The sequence below is a fragment of the Corvus brachyrhynchos genome, unplaced genomic scaffold (assembly GCF_000691975.1).
Source record: "Corvus brachyrhynchos isolate BGI_N302 unplaced genomic scaffold, ASM69197v1 scaffold293, whole genome shotgun sequence".
NCBI classification, from domain to species: Eukaryota; Metazoa; Chordata; class Aves; order Passeriformes; family Corvidae; genus Corvus; species Corvus brachyrhynchos.
Genome location: NW_008237410.1, coordinates 3,218,276 through 3,233,447, shown reverse-complemented (window position 1 = coordinate 3,233,447; position 15,172 = coordinate 3,218,276). Strand labels below are relative to the sequence as shown.

The window sequence follows — 15,172 nt, the reverse complement described above, 5'->3', positions numbered from 1 at the left end:
ACAGAAAAAGGGACAGCAAATCTGCTGGTAAAGTCACAAGGAACTTTTCCCTCTTTCTGCCTTCATGAAGAGCAAGAAAAAAAGTGTTGATTCTATTTGAAGGACACTTCTAGTCCATGATAGAGTTCCTCACTTCTGTTTTTTCTCAGGAAAATATACCACTGAGGAACAAATGGCAAAACTGCATCTCAGGTATAGCCATTTGAGAAAAAAAGAGCTGCTCTGTGCCCCTGAAAGGCTCTCTGCATTTCTTCCATGCCCTGTGCCAAACTGACTTCCCTCTATGTAATTAAAGCACGGCTTCTTTTTGCCTATGACCTCACCAATATTTATAAGTGATGATCTTCTTGTGTCTTCATTCTGCCTAGACAGCCACAAAGGAGAGGATTAAGCTGATGTGTTGCTTTCCGAGAAGGCAGGGGAGAAATTGTTATGCCTATTAAAATGCTCTCATAGTGCTAACTCAGCCATACTCTGACTTTTAGAGCCAGGCACTGCTATGCTGTGAAACCAATGGATAAACCAAGCAGACTTTTACCATGTGTTTGCTATCTTGAAATCAAATTATAGTGGTTTCTTTTCCATTTCATGTATTGAATAACCTTTTATCGGGGTCTTTGTCTGCATGAACCAGAGCCAAAGTGCTCAAATACCCTATGAGCCTTCTTCACATTATAGGTCTGCAGGTTACCTCAAATCTTCCATGGAAAAGCTAGTACAACATGATGCAGTACAACTGCAAATTGTAAAATGAGTACATTAACAGGTTACAGAAGAGAATGTCTGTGAGATGATGGCACATGGTGTGACATCAAATTCAACTAAAATATATGAAATAACTAATAGCCAAGTGGTAGCGAAAATATTTGCATATAAATACTTTTCCAGATTATTATTTGTTAGATTGTTCATTATGATTAAGTGAGTTTGGAGTACTCTGTAGGCTAATGAGCAAGTATTTGACATGTAGAGTATTGAAGTAAAGCCCTGTATAATTCCTTAATATTGTGGCATCTGCATGAGAAATAATTGCAGGAGATGGTTGAGGAGAAACAGTACCTATGGATTGCACTTAGTCTTGTACCTCATGAACCTTTTCCTTGCAGCTAATGTCCTTTTTACAGGCAACACCAGCTATAAAATGACAATGGAATCATTGAATCATAGAATTGTTAAGGTTAGAAGAGACCTTTTAGGTCATCAAGTCCAACCATCAGCCCAGCACCACCACCATGGTGGTTCACCATTAAACCAGGTCCTCAAATGCCATATTCACACAATTTTTGAAAACTCCCCAGGATGGTGACTCTGTCAGCAGTCTGTTCTAGTGCTTTACAACCCTTTCTGTGAAAAAAAAAAATTCCTGATCTCTAATCTAAACCTTCCCTGGCTCAACTTGGTGGTGTTTCCTCTTGTTCTGTCACTTGTTACCTGGGAGAATAGCAGTGAACTCCAAAGGGCATAGCATTGATGGCAGGTTGCCACTGAAGGCCCTTGAGTTTCAGAGGAAGAGGCAATGCTGTGGGGGTGCCCCAGGTGGCTTGCCACCTCTCTTGTTCACAAGCACGATTCAGACAGATGACGGGCTCACAGGGTCACAGTTACCATTTTCAGCAATTACAGTCTCCTCTTTCCTCAGTGACTGTAATAAGAACTTGTGGGTTTAGTTTCCTACAGCAGAAAATAGGCAAAAAAAATCCTCAAAAATCTAAATGTCATCTCTCTGGGCTCAGTGTACACTGAGGGATAGGACAAGTACACCATGTCACAAGGCAGAAGCTGGGAGATTACTTGTGGTTTTTTAACAAACAGCTCTAAAGGTTACTTTCATTTTATTTTGGAAATCAGATAGAAGCACTAAATTAAACGTGATTTTTTCCTAAAACTTCGGTTTAGACAGTGCCATTAAATCCATTAAACACCATTAGAGGGCACTTTTGTTACAATGCTAACAAATTCACATTAACTGAAAGGGCTTTTATGTAGTTTTCCGCAGTCTGAAAACACAACTCCTAACTTCCTTGCTGCCACAGACCTTACAGTTTATATTGAATGAAACATAAAAATTAATAAGAGGGACCATTGTCTTTCCTAGGAAGACATCGCTGATTGAATGCAATTTAATGCAGATTGTTAAAAATGACAGGGCAGAGTCATTCTCAGGACAGAGGAAAAGGGAGACAGGGGAAATACAATGGATAAATCAGTACAAATTCCAGTGAGCAGAATCACAGCTTTAATTCTCCGACGTACTTTACTCTAAGCTGTTACCTGTGTTTTGGCTCCTGTACTGTATAAAAGCGCCGTCCGTCCCATCGCTGCAGCACTTGGTATGCAAAAGAAAAATGAAGGAATCACGTTGCTGAGGCCATGAGCCAAAAATTCCTGCAAAGTCGTTAAATAGAAGATGGTTTTTTCCTATTGTTCTGTCATTTCAATGCCTCTCGCCAACATAGGAGTCCCCTATGTAAATATTAGCAATGATAAAGGACGGACACATTTTTGAGGGAAGAAAATCCCACAGGTGCATGAAAAAGGATTTCCCAACAGAATATATCTTCTCACAACTTAGAACGATAGAATGATAGAGCTGTTGAACCAGATTCATCAAAAGCAGAAGGGACATTTTGTTCACAGAATAAATGCTATTGCTACGTTTTGAAGATGAAGTTCAACCAAAATATTTACATTTTGATCCATGTGTGCTTTTTAACTGGCCAGGGCCCCAAGTACTGGTATCTGGAAACTGTCCAGATTGTTTCTGGTTTATGACTCACTGGAAAAAGACAGCCACTGATTTCTCTTTTTTTAGAGCACGTTTTAGTGAGAGTGAAGTGTGGTAGCCACATTATAGGCATGCTGTGTTTCATCACAAATATATTTGGTGTTTGTTCACAGTCAAAATGCAGACATGTCTGAACAAAGATTTGTAGAAGAAAAAGTGGAGAAGCCACCTTGAAGAAGCCAGTCTAAGAAGAACAGTGTTTTTTAAGGAAGTGTTCCAACATGGCCACCCAGCATCACAGAATTTAAGGAGCATATTGATCTGATGAGGAAAACATGTAGGAAAAGACCTCAGAGTGCTTAGGACACAAACGATGCTGTATCCAGCCAGGAAAACACCAGCTCATGAGTTTGTGTTCACAGCACAGAACAGCACCCCCATAAAGCTGGCCCAGCAGTCTCACACACGCACGAGCCCCCATGCCAAGCGCTGTGCCTGGCCCCTGAGGGCACCACAGCCACACCCCCTCACTGCTCTCCTGTCATGGAGGTTTTGCTCTTTACTCCATTATTTGATGCAGACATACACAGAGTTTCCAAGACTTCAGTAATGAAGCTGAGTAAGGTACAAGACTTCCAAAGGTGCAGAAAGATCTACAGGTTGCTGTGTTCCATGGACTGCCTTGAAACATAGCAGCATGTCACCCTGGAGTCTGTTCTGCACTAAGTTCAAAGCATTCTCCCTCTGCTCCATAGAAATGTGGCTCTGAAGCATCAACAGAAATTCATGGCCCAATGTATTCAAACTGAAAAATATTATAGAGAACTGAATAGACAAGAATGTTTTCACTGTGTTTTCCAATGACATAAGAGTTGTGAAGGTCAGGAACAGATGTAGCAAGACCAACCTGTCTAGATAGGGTGTCCAAATAGACCTCCAGCTGCAAAACAGTTCTTCATTCAACCCTATGTCATTTATCTCAAACCACTTAACAGAAAGGTGGAGGCAGCATTTTCAGCTCACAGTACTAGTGCCAGCTCTCTGAAATTGAGCCTTTCTTACCACAGTGCTTGAATTATCGTCTCCATGGATTTCCAGCTGGCTTGGAGTTACCCACCCACCATGACAAGCAATGTAGTAGTGTAGAGATGTTCCACTTTTATTTAAGCATGTCTTCTGCAAAGTGGAACTCAGAACAGAAAGCTCCTATGGCTGTAAATTTGGCAGCACCCTCTGAACTCACACAGCTTCTTATATACAAATAAACCTTCATTTTGGGTGAGACTTCCACTTTGCAGAAGTATAAATAATTTCCTCTCACAACATCAGATAAGTCCTGGGGCTATAAGTACCTGGTTTTGTTTTACAGTTGCTTTGTTTTATTAATTGGTGGCTGATTTAACATCATAACTTGTCTATAAGAGCTCAACTGCCAGAGGAGAAGTTGTCTCATCTGAGAGCAGTGGAAAATGCACTAATATCCAAATGCTGTACTGAATGTAGCCCTACAAGATTATCCTGAAGGATGAGCTTCCCCAAAAGGAGCAGTTCAGCCAATGAGGGCATTCTGCAGAGACAATTTGAACAAGTTTTGGGTGTTACAGTAAGCACCAGAAGGTGTCAGGATGCTATATGGAAAATAGCTTATCCTACTGGGCGTTCATCTATGATACTTTCCCCAAATGGTGAAGTGATTTCAAGGCTCAGTGACACTAAGGAGAAAGAGCTTTACCTGGTTGTCATCCACAGTGTATTTAAACTTTTTAGCAGAGCCTTGAGCAAGAGCTAGTGAGGCTACATAACCAACCAGTGCCACTCCAAAAGCTTCAGTGACTACTTCAGGCAGGACACTCATGGGTGGTGCTTTTGGTGATGGCAACCTATAAAAAAAAACAGTAATTTTTGCAAAACTTGATACATAGTTTCTATATACCTGCAATTCATGCAAATACCAGAGAAACAATCTCTACAGGAACAGCTTATTTTTGTGTTACTTGTAAGGTGACATTTTTCAATATTTTAGGTTATTAAAATCTCTGTCTGTTGGGAAGAGCAGAATAGAATTTGTAGAAGATGAAACAGTTTCAGATGGACTATTCAATTTGAAAACTTTAATTTGAGAAATTATAAAGAGATGTTGATAAATTAGGTTCATGACTGACAAATTTAGCAACCATTTACTAATTCTGTAATGTTCAGTAGAAGAGACTACTGTATATTTTCTCTTTTTTTTGATATAGTTGACTTTCCTGTAAAGTTAAATTTAAATCTTTAAAAAATTTTGTATTCCTGTTGGTTACTGACAGTACGGACATTTATTCCATCTAATGGGGGTTGCAATGAAACAAGTTATGAACCAAACCACCCCAGATTGTCTCTGAACTCTTCAAAAAGACTTTGGTCTTTCCAGAGCACAAATCACACCGACTGAAAACCAAATTGTGCTCTTAAGGTTTCTGATGTTCTCCACTGACAAGGCAGTTAGGTATTTCAGGTAAATGTCTAAAAATGCTCAGGAATGATCCAGGCTCTGCTTCTATTTTTTCAACACTACTTGTATGAGGTTAGACAGAAAATAAATTCCTGATTAAAGCTGCAAATACAGTTTACCTATTCATTACACACAGAAGGGGCACACTTAGACCTGTTTTAGTCTCAGATTCATAGCATGCTCTGAATACTTAAAAAGCATTTTCTTTCGCAGAAATGTCCCTTACTTTATTTCTTTCGGTGCAAGCTGCCACACATGCATTCCGGCTGTACTTTGTGACATTTAGGGAAACACTGCTATATCCAAGCAGGAGATTACACAACAGCTGCTCTCTTCCATACCAACCTGTAGAGTCTGAACATTTTGTCTGACAACTAATCTAATTTCTCTTTCCAGTTAATTATATTGGATTTTTTTTTGCCTTCTTTTCAAGGTCATGGAGAAAAATGTATCCCTAGCTACAGTAAAAATGTTCTTTTCTAGATTTAGCATAATTAAATCTTTCACATATCCTCAGAAACCACATTTTCTAAAATTTCTATATGGGTGGAGAGGAATGAAGTGTAGTGATCTACAAATCTTACCTCATTGTTAAACCTTTCTTCTACCATAACCCAAGGAAACCCTCAAAAAGGAGGTTGCAATAATCTTGTAAAGACTGTCCTGCCCTCCTGTCATACATCATCGGGTACTTAGTACCTACTTTTTATTCCACAAAGCAATAAAAAGCTAATGAAATGTACAAGAATGCATTTTTGTGATGATATCTATGCACATATAACTTGTTAATATGAGATGGAATTGTGAAAGAGTATTTGAGGAGACGGGGAACAAACAAAATAGATTTTTACCAATTCTTATTTCAGAAACTACTTTGACCTTTTCAGAGACTTTCTCAGAAATAAAGATATTTAAAAGCCACAAGCTAATAAAACCAACATTACCCTTTAGGAATATTTCCCACAACTTCTATCCCGTAGATGTATTCCATATCAGCATAGTAGCAAGCAATGGATGTAGCAATTATCTATTGATTCAAACAGAAAAAGATGTTACATTTCTGTTGCTTCTGACATGGTCGCTATTGTTGCTGTACCTAAGTACATGGCACATACATTTATCCTTAAATCAGTCCAGTAAAACAGGAAAGTATTATAATGATTTATTTTTTGCATATGTGGAAGAGTCAAAAGAAACTAAGATTTGGACACAGTAATGAAGTGAGACTACAGTGCAGTTTGTACATTCCGTGTTAATGAAAGAGATTTGTATGACTCCCTGTAAAGCCTCAGGAACCCTGGCAATCAGTGTCCGAAGTCCCTCTATTCAGCATGTGCCCCAGAGCACTGCCATTCATGTGAGCAGCTTAAAGTAGCTCATAATTGAGGTGTTCCTGATTCAGCTGATGCTCTCTGAGCACATCTGATCCAGACTGGCAGTGTTGACTTCAGCACAAAACACAGCAGATATGTCTGCCTCTTATGTTCTAGCAGGTATGAATCTTGCAGAGGGAGTGGAAAGTTTGACCCCGAGGAGATTCAAACTCATTTCCTCATATTTCAGATGAGATGAATACACAAATCACAATAGAACAGGTATGAGTTCCAGTCTGCAATCCTTAGTACCTGCAAACCTTGCTGGTACACTTTATCCAATATTTTTAAAAAGGTAACACTGAGACCGGGACCACACTTCCTCCTTTTCCAGAATTTTGTCCTTGTAAATTTTTCCAGTAAAAGAGTAATTGCGATGATACACCCTAAAAGACAACTATCCTTCATACTTTGTATTTTCTTTTAGAGGTCTAAAGAAAAACAGAAACCTTCTGATGGTGATCTGTTGCCGATCATTTGACTACAACTTAATCCTTAAATCAGGGGTTTATAATGCAATTGCTAATTTCAATTTTGTCTATACCATGTTAAAGGAAAACTGTTAGTAAAATGATAGAAAGCAATGGCATAGCTATTTAACTTTGTTGTAGATAAATAACAAGCAACATCTAAGTCACAACTACTCAGAACAAGACTTGCCTGGAGTTATAATGTGCCAGTTACTTTTAATTTTCTATTTCAAACTCCTTACACTTCAACATTCTAGGCTTCATGTTCTTGTGATTATGTAAAAAGTACTGAACATATGAAAAATATTATACAAATTGGGACTGTATGTCATTTCTTCCTTAATTATTTAGCCATACTGTTTCCTGTTCTTACAATTAACTTACAGCCATGAAAATCAGCTGTCCATTTAATAAGTGGCAGGTGTGGGTGTGGGTAACTATAGACAGCACAGTAAACTTCAGCAGATTGAGCTACTGAAAGCTTTGTAAGAAAAAGCCTGATATATAATTTTGTACTTACCAAAAGTAGATCGATGGGAAGGACGACTTTAATGTTTCTCTGAAATTTCTCATTCAGTTCTTTAACCAGAACAAGCACGACAATGCTCAGCAAGGAGAGAAGTAATGCCTCCAACTGAACTGATCTGATATTCTCAAACACATAGGCATAAATCTACAGTGAACAGCAAATAACAATCACACATCAAAAAAAATATATTCTGGATCACATGCTATGGCATCTTCTCACAGCTTCAGACAAATAATCAGTGACAGCTGAATCAATACTGCAGGCGCTTAGTCATTGGTCAACTTTTTGGCCTGTACTTTAGATTTTACAAGGAAGGAAATCCACAAATTTACTACTCCTATGGATTTTTGAAAACACACCAAAAAAAAAAAAGCAGCACGAATATTTGTATAAATTAATTTTAACATTTCTATTGGTAGAAGAAAGTGATAAAATTCCAATAAATGTGATATGTTTCCTTTTCTTATTCAGTCTCATTAAGTTCAGTGAGATAAATGAGTGCCACATAAAAATTTTGAGAAAAGTTTCTTGCACAAAGGTTTATTTGTAGCGGATATAGCATAAAACATCCACCAATTCTAGTAATAAAAGTTATTTCTGAGAAAAAAAAATTAAAAGACAGAAAAGAGGGGGAAAGAGAAGAAGAGAAAAAAAGAAAAGGGAATGAAAAATGCAGTAGTGGCTGGATGGGAAGAGATGCAACAGGAATCTTCCAAGATGAGCATCCTCTTCAGGGCATCCTCTGCAATCTGTGGGTCGTTTTTCCAGAGTAATTTCAGCAGGCCATCCTCAGTCTCCCCGCTGGTTGCTCTTGCCCCTTTCACAGTGCTCCATGGAGCATGCTTTGACCAGGTCCAGGGGCTGCACACACTAAATGGCTGCCAAGCTTGCATGCATATGTTATTGGTGATTTAAATAACTAAAGTTATCTCTTTAGCCCAGTTTGTTTCCTTTTCTGCTGACTGCAGAGCTAAAAGGGAACGAGGACACCAGGCCAGAGCTATGGAGCTGTGAATGGGAGGCCTTCAGCTTTTCAGCAGTTAATAAGTGCTGCAATAACCTGTAAAACAAGTTAGAAAAGTATAGTTGGATCTGTGATGAAGAAAGGAAATATGGTGCTGAATTGTAAGGAACATGGGGAATAAAAATATGGAACAGGCGTAGAATGAACAACAGTGATGAGCAACGAGGTATTTGATGATGAATACAATGTTGTAAGTAACAGACTCGGAAGAATGCAGTTGCCTTCAAACCAGCACAGATGACACAGTGAACTATAATTTTGCCTCTATGCTGAATTTGTGGGTTCAGGAAATAAGGCATAAATCAGTATGATAGCAGATTAACAGAAAGTAATGAAAAAAATTAGAAGTTTGCTGAAACAGTTAGAAGGGGTGAAGAAAGAGAGAATATCTATCCTGATAAATAAAGAAATAATGAGATCTCTATCACAACTTATTTTCAGGACTCCTGAAGAAAAGCAAGTCTATTGCCTGGAACAACAGCAAGCCATAAATATGGATACAATACATATGCTTACTAAAGCTGTAGGGGAAAAAACAAGGTAGGCTCAATCCCCTGACTTCTGCATTTAAATTCTGGGAACTACTGTGCATCCTGAAATATAAACCATAGAGATAACAGAAGTTAAGATGTAGGATGTAGATTTAGACATCATCACAAGTAACTTTTTTTTAAAAACCCCGACATTAAGGATAATAAAATCAAGCAACTGGGGCTTGAAATAATAATAATGATATATAAAAAAAGGTGTTTTCTCCGGCAATGATTAAGAAGACCACTAAAAAAATCAAAAGTGACACTTGTAATTTTATCAAAATAAAGATTAATAATTTTCTGCTTCAGAGAACTTATATTCAAATACATGTATAATACTAACAAGTTTTGACAGTCTGGAGCTTAAATACACATATTTATATTGGACAGGAAAAAGTACTAGAGAATTATCTTAGGAAAAAACCCTGTTCTAGCAGAAAGGTAGTCAATATGATGATAAAATTTATTTCTATTGTTCTGATTCTGGCACTCATTGAAGAGGTGATGCTCATATTGAAGAATGAGTAAATTAAAATAACTTCCTGATTTTTTCTCTCTGAGAATATTTTCAAAATCTAGAAATGGAAAAAAACCCAATCTAAATTTCGTTACAGAAAAGTAACTTCCTCATAAAGAGGAAAAAGTAGTCCAGTCCTTTGAAATTTAGCCTTAGAGTTTCAATTAAGAATGCACAATAAAACCCAGCAGAAACATTTCTCAAAAACCAGGAAAATATTTTAAAATCAACTTGTTAAGTAATGTGATCTAGAAATGTCTTAAATCTGAAGAATGGCAATTAAACCACAGTTTTTAACCACATATTGCCCTACTGTAATCAGACAATATGTGGATTGTATCTTGAGTGGCTTGGAACTAGGCTCTGTACCCATAATTTTCCAAGAATGCATTTTCAAGAAAGGACAGGACTTGGCTCAGTGCCCAAGCAGAAGCTGTGATTAATTATGACAAAAGGAGGCAATCTGGAAAACTGCCCACAAACTCAACAAAGAGTGAGCTAGATCTAAGGTGAAGTGGCAAGAAAAGGGAAGAAATGGGTTGATTCCTACTTGCTGAAGTGAGAGAGATGTGATTTGTTTTGAAATGAATGCTGTCGATTAAAGTGTCAGCATTAGCTATCTGTGTTCGTGGCATTAAACCTAATTTTCCTAGACAAAGTGAGACAAAAGACTGAGTAAATAAATACAATTTTAGTGAAGAAATATGCACAAGCTATAATTTCCATCTTTCAAAGTGACTAAAAAACTTCTATTGACACATTGACACTTCCATTTAATTTTAAAAATATATATCCAAATCTTGTAAACCTTTGCCATAGGTTTTTCAGACTTTGCAACAGAATCTTTATATGAACTGCCTAGTACATCCTTTGGTGTTTCTTTTGAAATCGTACCCTTCTGTATTTAGTCTACATCAGTCAATAAATGAAAAATAATGGAACTACCAAAACTTTGTACCTCATTCGAATTCAGTAGCCCAAACAGCCCTATGCCCAAAGCGTCTGTAGTACACTAAAACAATTCTGGCAGTAATACATTAATATGAAATTAATTACTGCATTAGACTAAAGGGCTTTGACTGACTAGTTGATTCCTGGGTAACCATTTTCTGAAAACCTAAAACCACTCAATTCATGATATGACCAGTAAAGCAAGGAGACCCTTTCACAAGAAAGAAAGAGCATGTGGCTCTTAACATGAATGCAATTACCATATATAATAGACATTTCTTTAAACTATAGATTTTACATGGTACTCTGTCCAGTCAGTTACTGTACTTAGCCAAGATCAAACTATAAATCCTAAGTACATAAAGCTAAAACTTGCAGTAGCATCTGCATCTGATTCAAAAGAAGTATTTACAAATGTTTTAATCAAAAACATAATTATAAATTCAGAATTTACCATATTTTGATAATGTACTTACTGAAATAATTTGGAAATTATCCAGCAGAATTTAGCTTGATATTACAGTGTACGAAGCAATCTTTTTCATTATATAATTTTAAAAGTTTTTAAAATCAGCAATAATATATTAATTGAGCTGTTTGCCTCTTGTGCTTTTAGTTTTACTGCTAGTTTTGTGTAAAGATTCTTAATGGAACCTATCTGACAATATCATAAGCAATCAGTGGACTTTTTGGTAATCAGTGCAAATTTGGACCTAAGTGAAACAAGAAGTATTCCAGCTTTGCACATATATATACAGACATTGAATGTTCCTTTTCTCGTGGGAAACCAGCAGTTTCGAGTTCCACCATATTTTCACATACTTTCATAGGGTGATATTGAATGTTGTAGTGGTTTACATTCTAGAAAGGATGTGTATTTGGATATAATAATGAAATGCTCTGAGTTGGGTTTTTTAGTGTATACATGAAACCCCAAAAGATTAGCCCTAAAATAAGTATAGAGGCTGAAGCAAACAAAAGAATTAAAGGAACATGCTATTTAACAAAATGCATTTTAAGAGTGAAACCTCATTTCATTTTAAAAAATATTTCATTCTGATTTTTTTTAAATATGTCACACTGGAGGGAAAATGTACAGGCAAATATTGTAAATTGTATAAGTAACTGGGTAAAAAAGGGGTGAAAAAAAAGGACTGATAGCAGAACATGAAAGTTTGGGATTTTTTTCAGATAATTTCAGCAAAACCACACAAGGATTTTGCAACAAACTTGCAGCATGGCCACAAAAGACGCTGTTTTGCAAAGCAAGTTTCTTACATTGCAGTTCATTTTGCAGTATTGTATTTTCTCAGAAACGTGTGGAAAGAGAAACATATCTATACATAAATAAAGAGCAAATACATGTATGTTCTTCTGTTTTCAGATGCTGAGTAAAACTTGACACTTTTCTTGTCCCTTGTAAAGTTTGCTCTCACACGCAGTATTCCCTCATTATTTTTCTTCACCTTCACTTTTCCCTTTCCATTTGCAAAGTACCAAGTGGTGCTGCACTGTGCAGCTCAACTGAATTGTGACAAATTATGTACAGGGAAAACAAAATTTAATAAGTTACGTGAACTATGTGTAAACACAAAAATACCACAGGCTCAAGGCCAGTGTACTAGATTTGTTCTCCATATGCATAGTCCCTTTCTACGTATTTAACCATGATCTCACATGCTATAAAGAATTCATTTCACTGGCTTGCTATACTTGCAACTCTCCTATCACACTTTATTAAACATTCTTATTCTTGCTTTGCCAACCCAAAGGCTGCCTGAGGCAAAACTTGGCTTTGTGAGTGGGAGGTGTTTTGGAGTGGACAAAGAAAAAAAATGTAAGCAAAAGTACCAGTCTTTGGATTTCAAGGATTTGAAGTAAAGAACATGTCCAGAGAGATGCCAAAGTTGCCTTTCACTCTCTAGATACATGTGCAAACTACTTTATATCTAATTCATATAATTTTCACATAAAACTACAATGACAGAAGAAAATTATTGTTAAAGTCTAGCTCTGGTGTTTCTGACTGAGATACTGTACCTTCTTAAGGAAACTCATAAGTCTGAATAGATACCAGAAACATTTTAAAACATTTATGTAGTAAAATTGTCCCTTTTTTATTATTCTTTCAAGTTGTACAGAGCAAATTTTTTTTGGTAATTTATTTTCACACAATTTATAGAGCAATTCAGAACCTTAAAAAAAATCAGGAAAATTTTTCTTTGGAATGTGTTCAAAGGGGTTTGATTTCAAAAGAGAAGTGAAAGGCAAAGAACTTGTTTCAAATACATTAAAAATACAAGGGATAAGGGAATAGATTTCTTTCAAAGCATTTGAATGACCTCATTTATGATATCATGAGCACACCAACGTGGAAATATTTCTTCATATCACTGCAGTTCTTTATTATTGCTCATAATGTATATTCTGATTATGCCTTGGCTGCAGTACTTAACACCAGTCATCTCTACAAGATGACAATATTCCTATATGTAAGTACAGTCTCCATGGAAACACCATGAAAAAGAGGCTATTCACATTTTATATTAAGAATCATTTATGAAAAGGTTTTTAAATAATAAAAAAAATTAATATATGAAGAATCATTTTTAATAGTCTCATAAGCCAACTGGCTATTCATAGAAATGGCTATGACACTTTTAGGTATGTCTCTGCAAGATAAATGGATAAATTAATTGTGTTTATTACATGCCCCTAATTTTCATTAATAAATTGGTCCTGTAAAAAACTTACCAATTTACTATACATATGAAAAACTGCCAAATTTATAAAATACTATGAAAAAAAAACCATTCTAAAAAGCAATATCTTCTAATCAAAGAGTTCACATTAGCAAATTTCCCAAAATAATAAGAAAAAATAAAGGACACAAAGACAGTCAGTGCTTTTAAATAAGGTGTCCTAATTTAGTGGCTGACTGGATGAAGTCTCACTATCAGTGCAACTTAAATATCACCTCAGCAAGTAAATACAGTTTTACTATGAGCAATGTATCATTTTGGCAGGGAGTGTTGTAATACGAATAATGCCAAGAGATTGTGCTCACAGCACCTAAACTCAGGGCTTGCTGGAATAAGTAACCATCAAGAATATATTCATGTCTTTTGTGTAATAAGATTATACAACTTTGCTCTTTAAGGTTTCAGCCAAAAGTATGTACTTTCTGAGGGCTGTAACCATGACAGTGGTGGTGGTGCATCACCCCCTGCCCTTGACCAAACAGCCGGGCGGTGACATGTCCTTGAGCGTACCAGGTACTCTCCCGTGATACAGGTGGGAGCAACACTGTAACAGCAACATCCGCTGTCCGGCCCAGGTGGGGAACAAAGGGTGATCAGTCATCCCCTGACAGCCTTAGAACATTCCCTACCTGACCTGGAGCCCAAGCAGAACGGCACCATTGTTGCTGAAGTTTTGGAAACAATTTCCAAGTGTTTTGGAAACTCCAGTAGTTGCCAGCGTGGGTTATGGCCAGGATGGAAACTAACTCATGACTAAAGCAAATCACCTTGTGACACAGGAGTCCTAAGTGAGTCCCTCTGAGCTCTTCTGGGCCACAGTGGGCTGTGCCATCACCTCCCTCAGTGGGGCACCTCTCAGAGCTCATGAACCCTCAAGTCTGCGATTCTCAAAAGACCATCACTTACAGCGAGGCCTGGGCTGATACACAGACATGCACATACTCTTCGAGGTGCAACACCTGCCTGTTGAGAAACACTCAGGCATTTGCCATGAGTATTTCACTGAAGCCAGGGGGAATTTTTGATAAGCACATTTACACTCACAGACTGACATGTATACATCTCTGCCTGTGTGTGTGAGTGTAAATTTACTATGGTGTGAATGTTGTTACCATGGAACTGTAATTAAGTCTGTTATATTTATTAAAAATCCCATTTAATCACTTCATAAATGTTAAATTACTCAGTGAAGAAATTCTGTTAAACCCTTTGGCTCACCTTATCTTTTTGTATCCATACCCTTTGCACCCTTACCCTTTTCAACCTCGGTCTCCATGCAATCCATTCTAAGTTGATACTAATGCAATTTTCCTATGAATGCTTCATCCTTGGAGTAAGTGAGTGAACCTTGCCACTGAACTCTGTTAGAATCGCACTTTCATAAGTTCGTATTAAGCTCATACCTGCTTTTGCCAATGGTGATTCTTTAAGCAGCCTAACTGCTCATTTGCAACAATACTGCATGAAATGCTGCATGCATTTTATAAAAATTACCTTAAAGCTGTCCATTTGCTGTGTTTATGGCAAAGTAGTATCATGTCATAAAGTAATAAACAACATATCTAGAGTAATTTTTGCATAGGAGATGCACAAATCATGGGTCATTTTCCTTTTACCACAATCATGGTCAGATTTCATTCAGCAGCATATGAAGAAACTATGTTGAAATTTATGTTTATATTCCTTCCATGTGCTGATCCAGAAAGAGATTACCCTCCCTGTATGAGTGTATAATGGCTCAGAATAATAAATGGAATTATTGATGCCCTAACACATCTATTTTAAATTAATTACTGT

General features: G+C 37.0%; 1 protein-coding gene across 1 annotated transcript in view; it reads right to left on the bottom strand.

Moving 5' to 3' along the window:
* The window catches only part of SLC26A7 (solute carrier family 26 member 7), a 66,962-nt gene that overhangs the window by 25,639 nt on the left and 26,151 nt on the right, over positions 1–15,172 (bottom strand). The window contains exons 5-8 of the mRNA XM_017731067.1: positions 7,580–7,732; positions 6,161–6,243; positions 4,458–4,605; positions 2,272–2,385 (exon numbers count right to left, since the gene is read on the bottom strand). Of these exons, the coding sequence (XP_017586556.1) occupies positions 2,272–2,385; positions 4,458–4,605; positions 6,161–6,243; positions 7,580–7,732 (498 nt within the window). The remainder of the gene's footprint in view (positions 1–2,271; positions 2,386–4,457; positions 4,606–6,160; positions 6,244–7,579; positions 7,733–15,172) is intronic.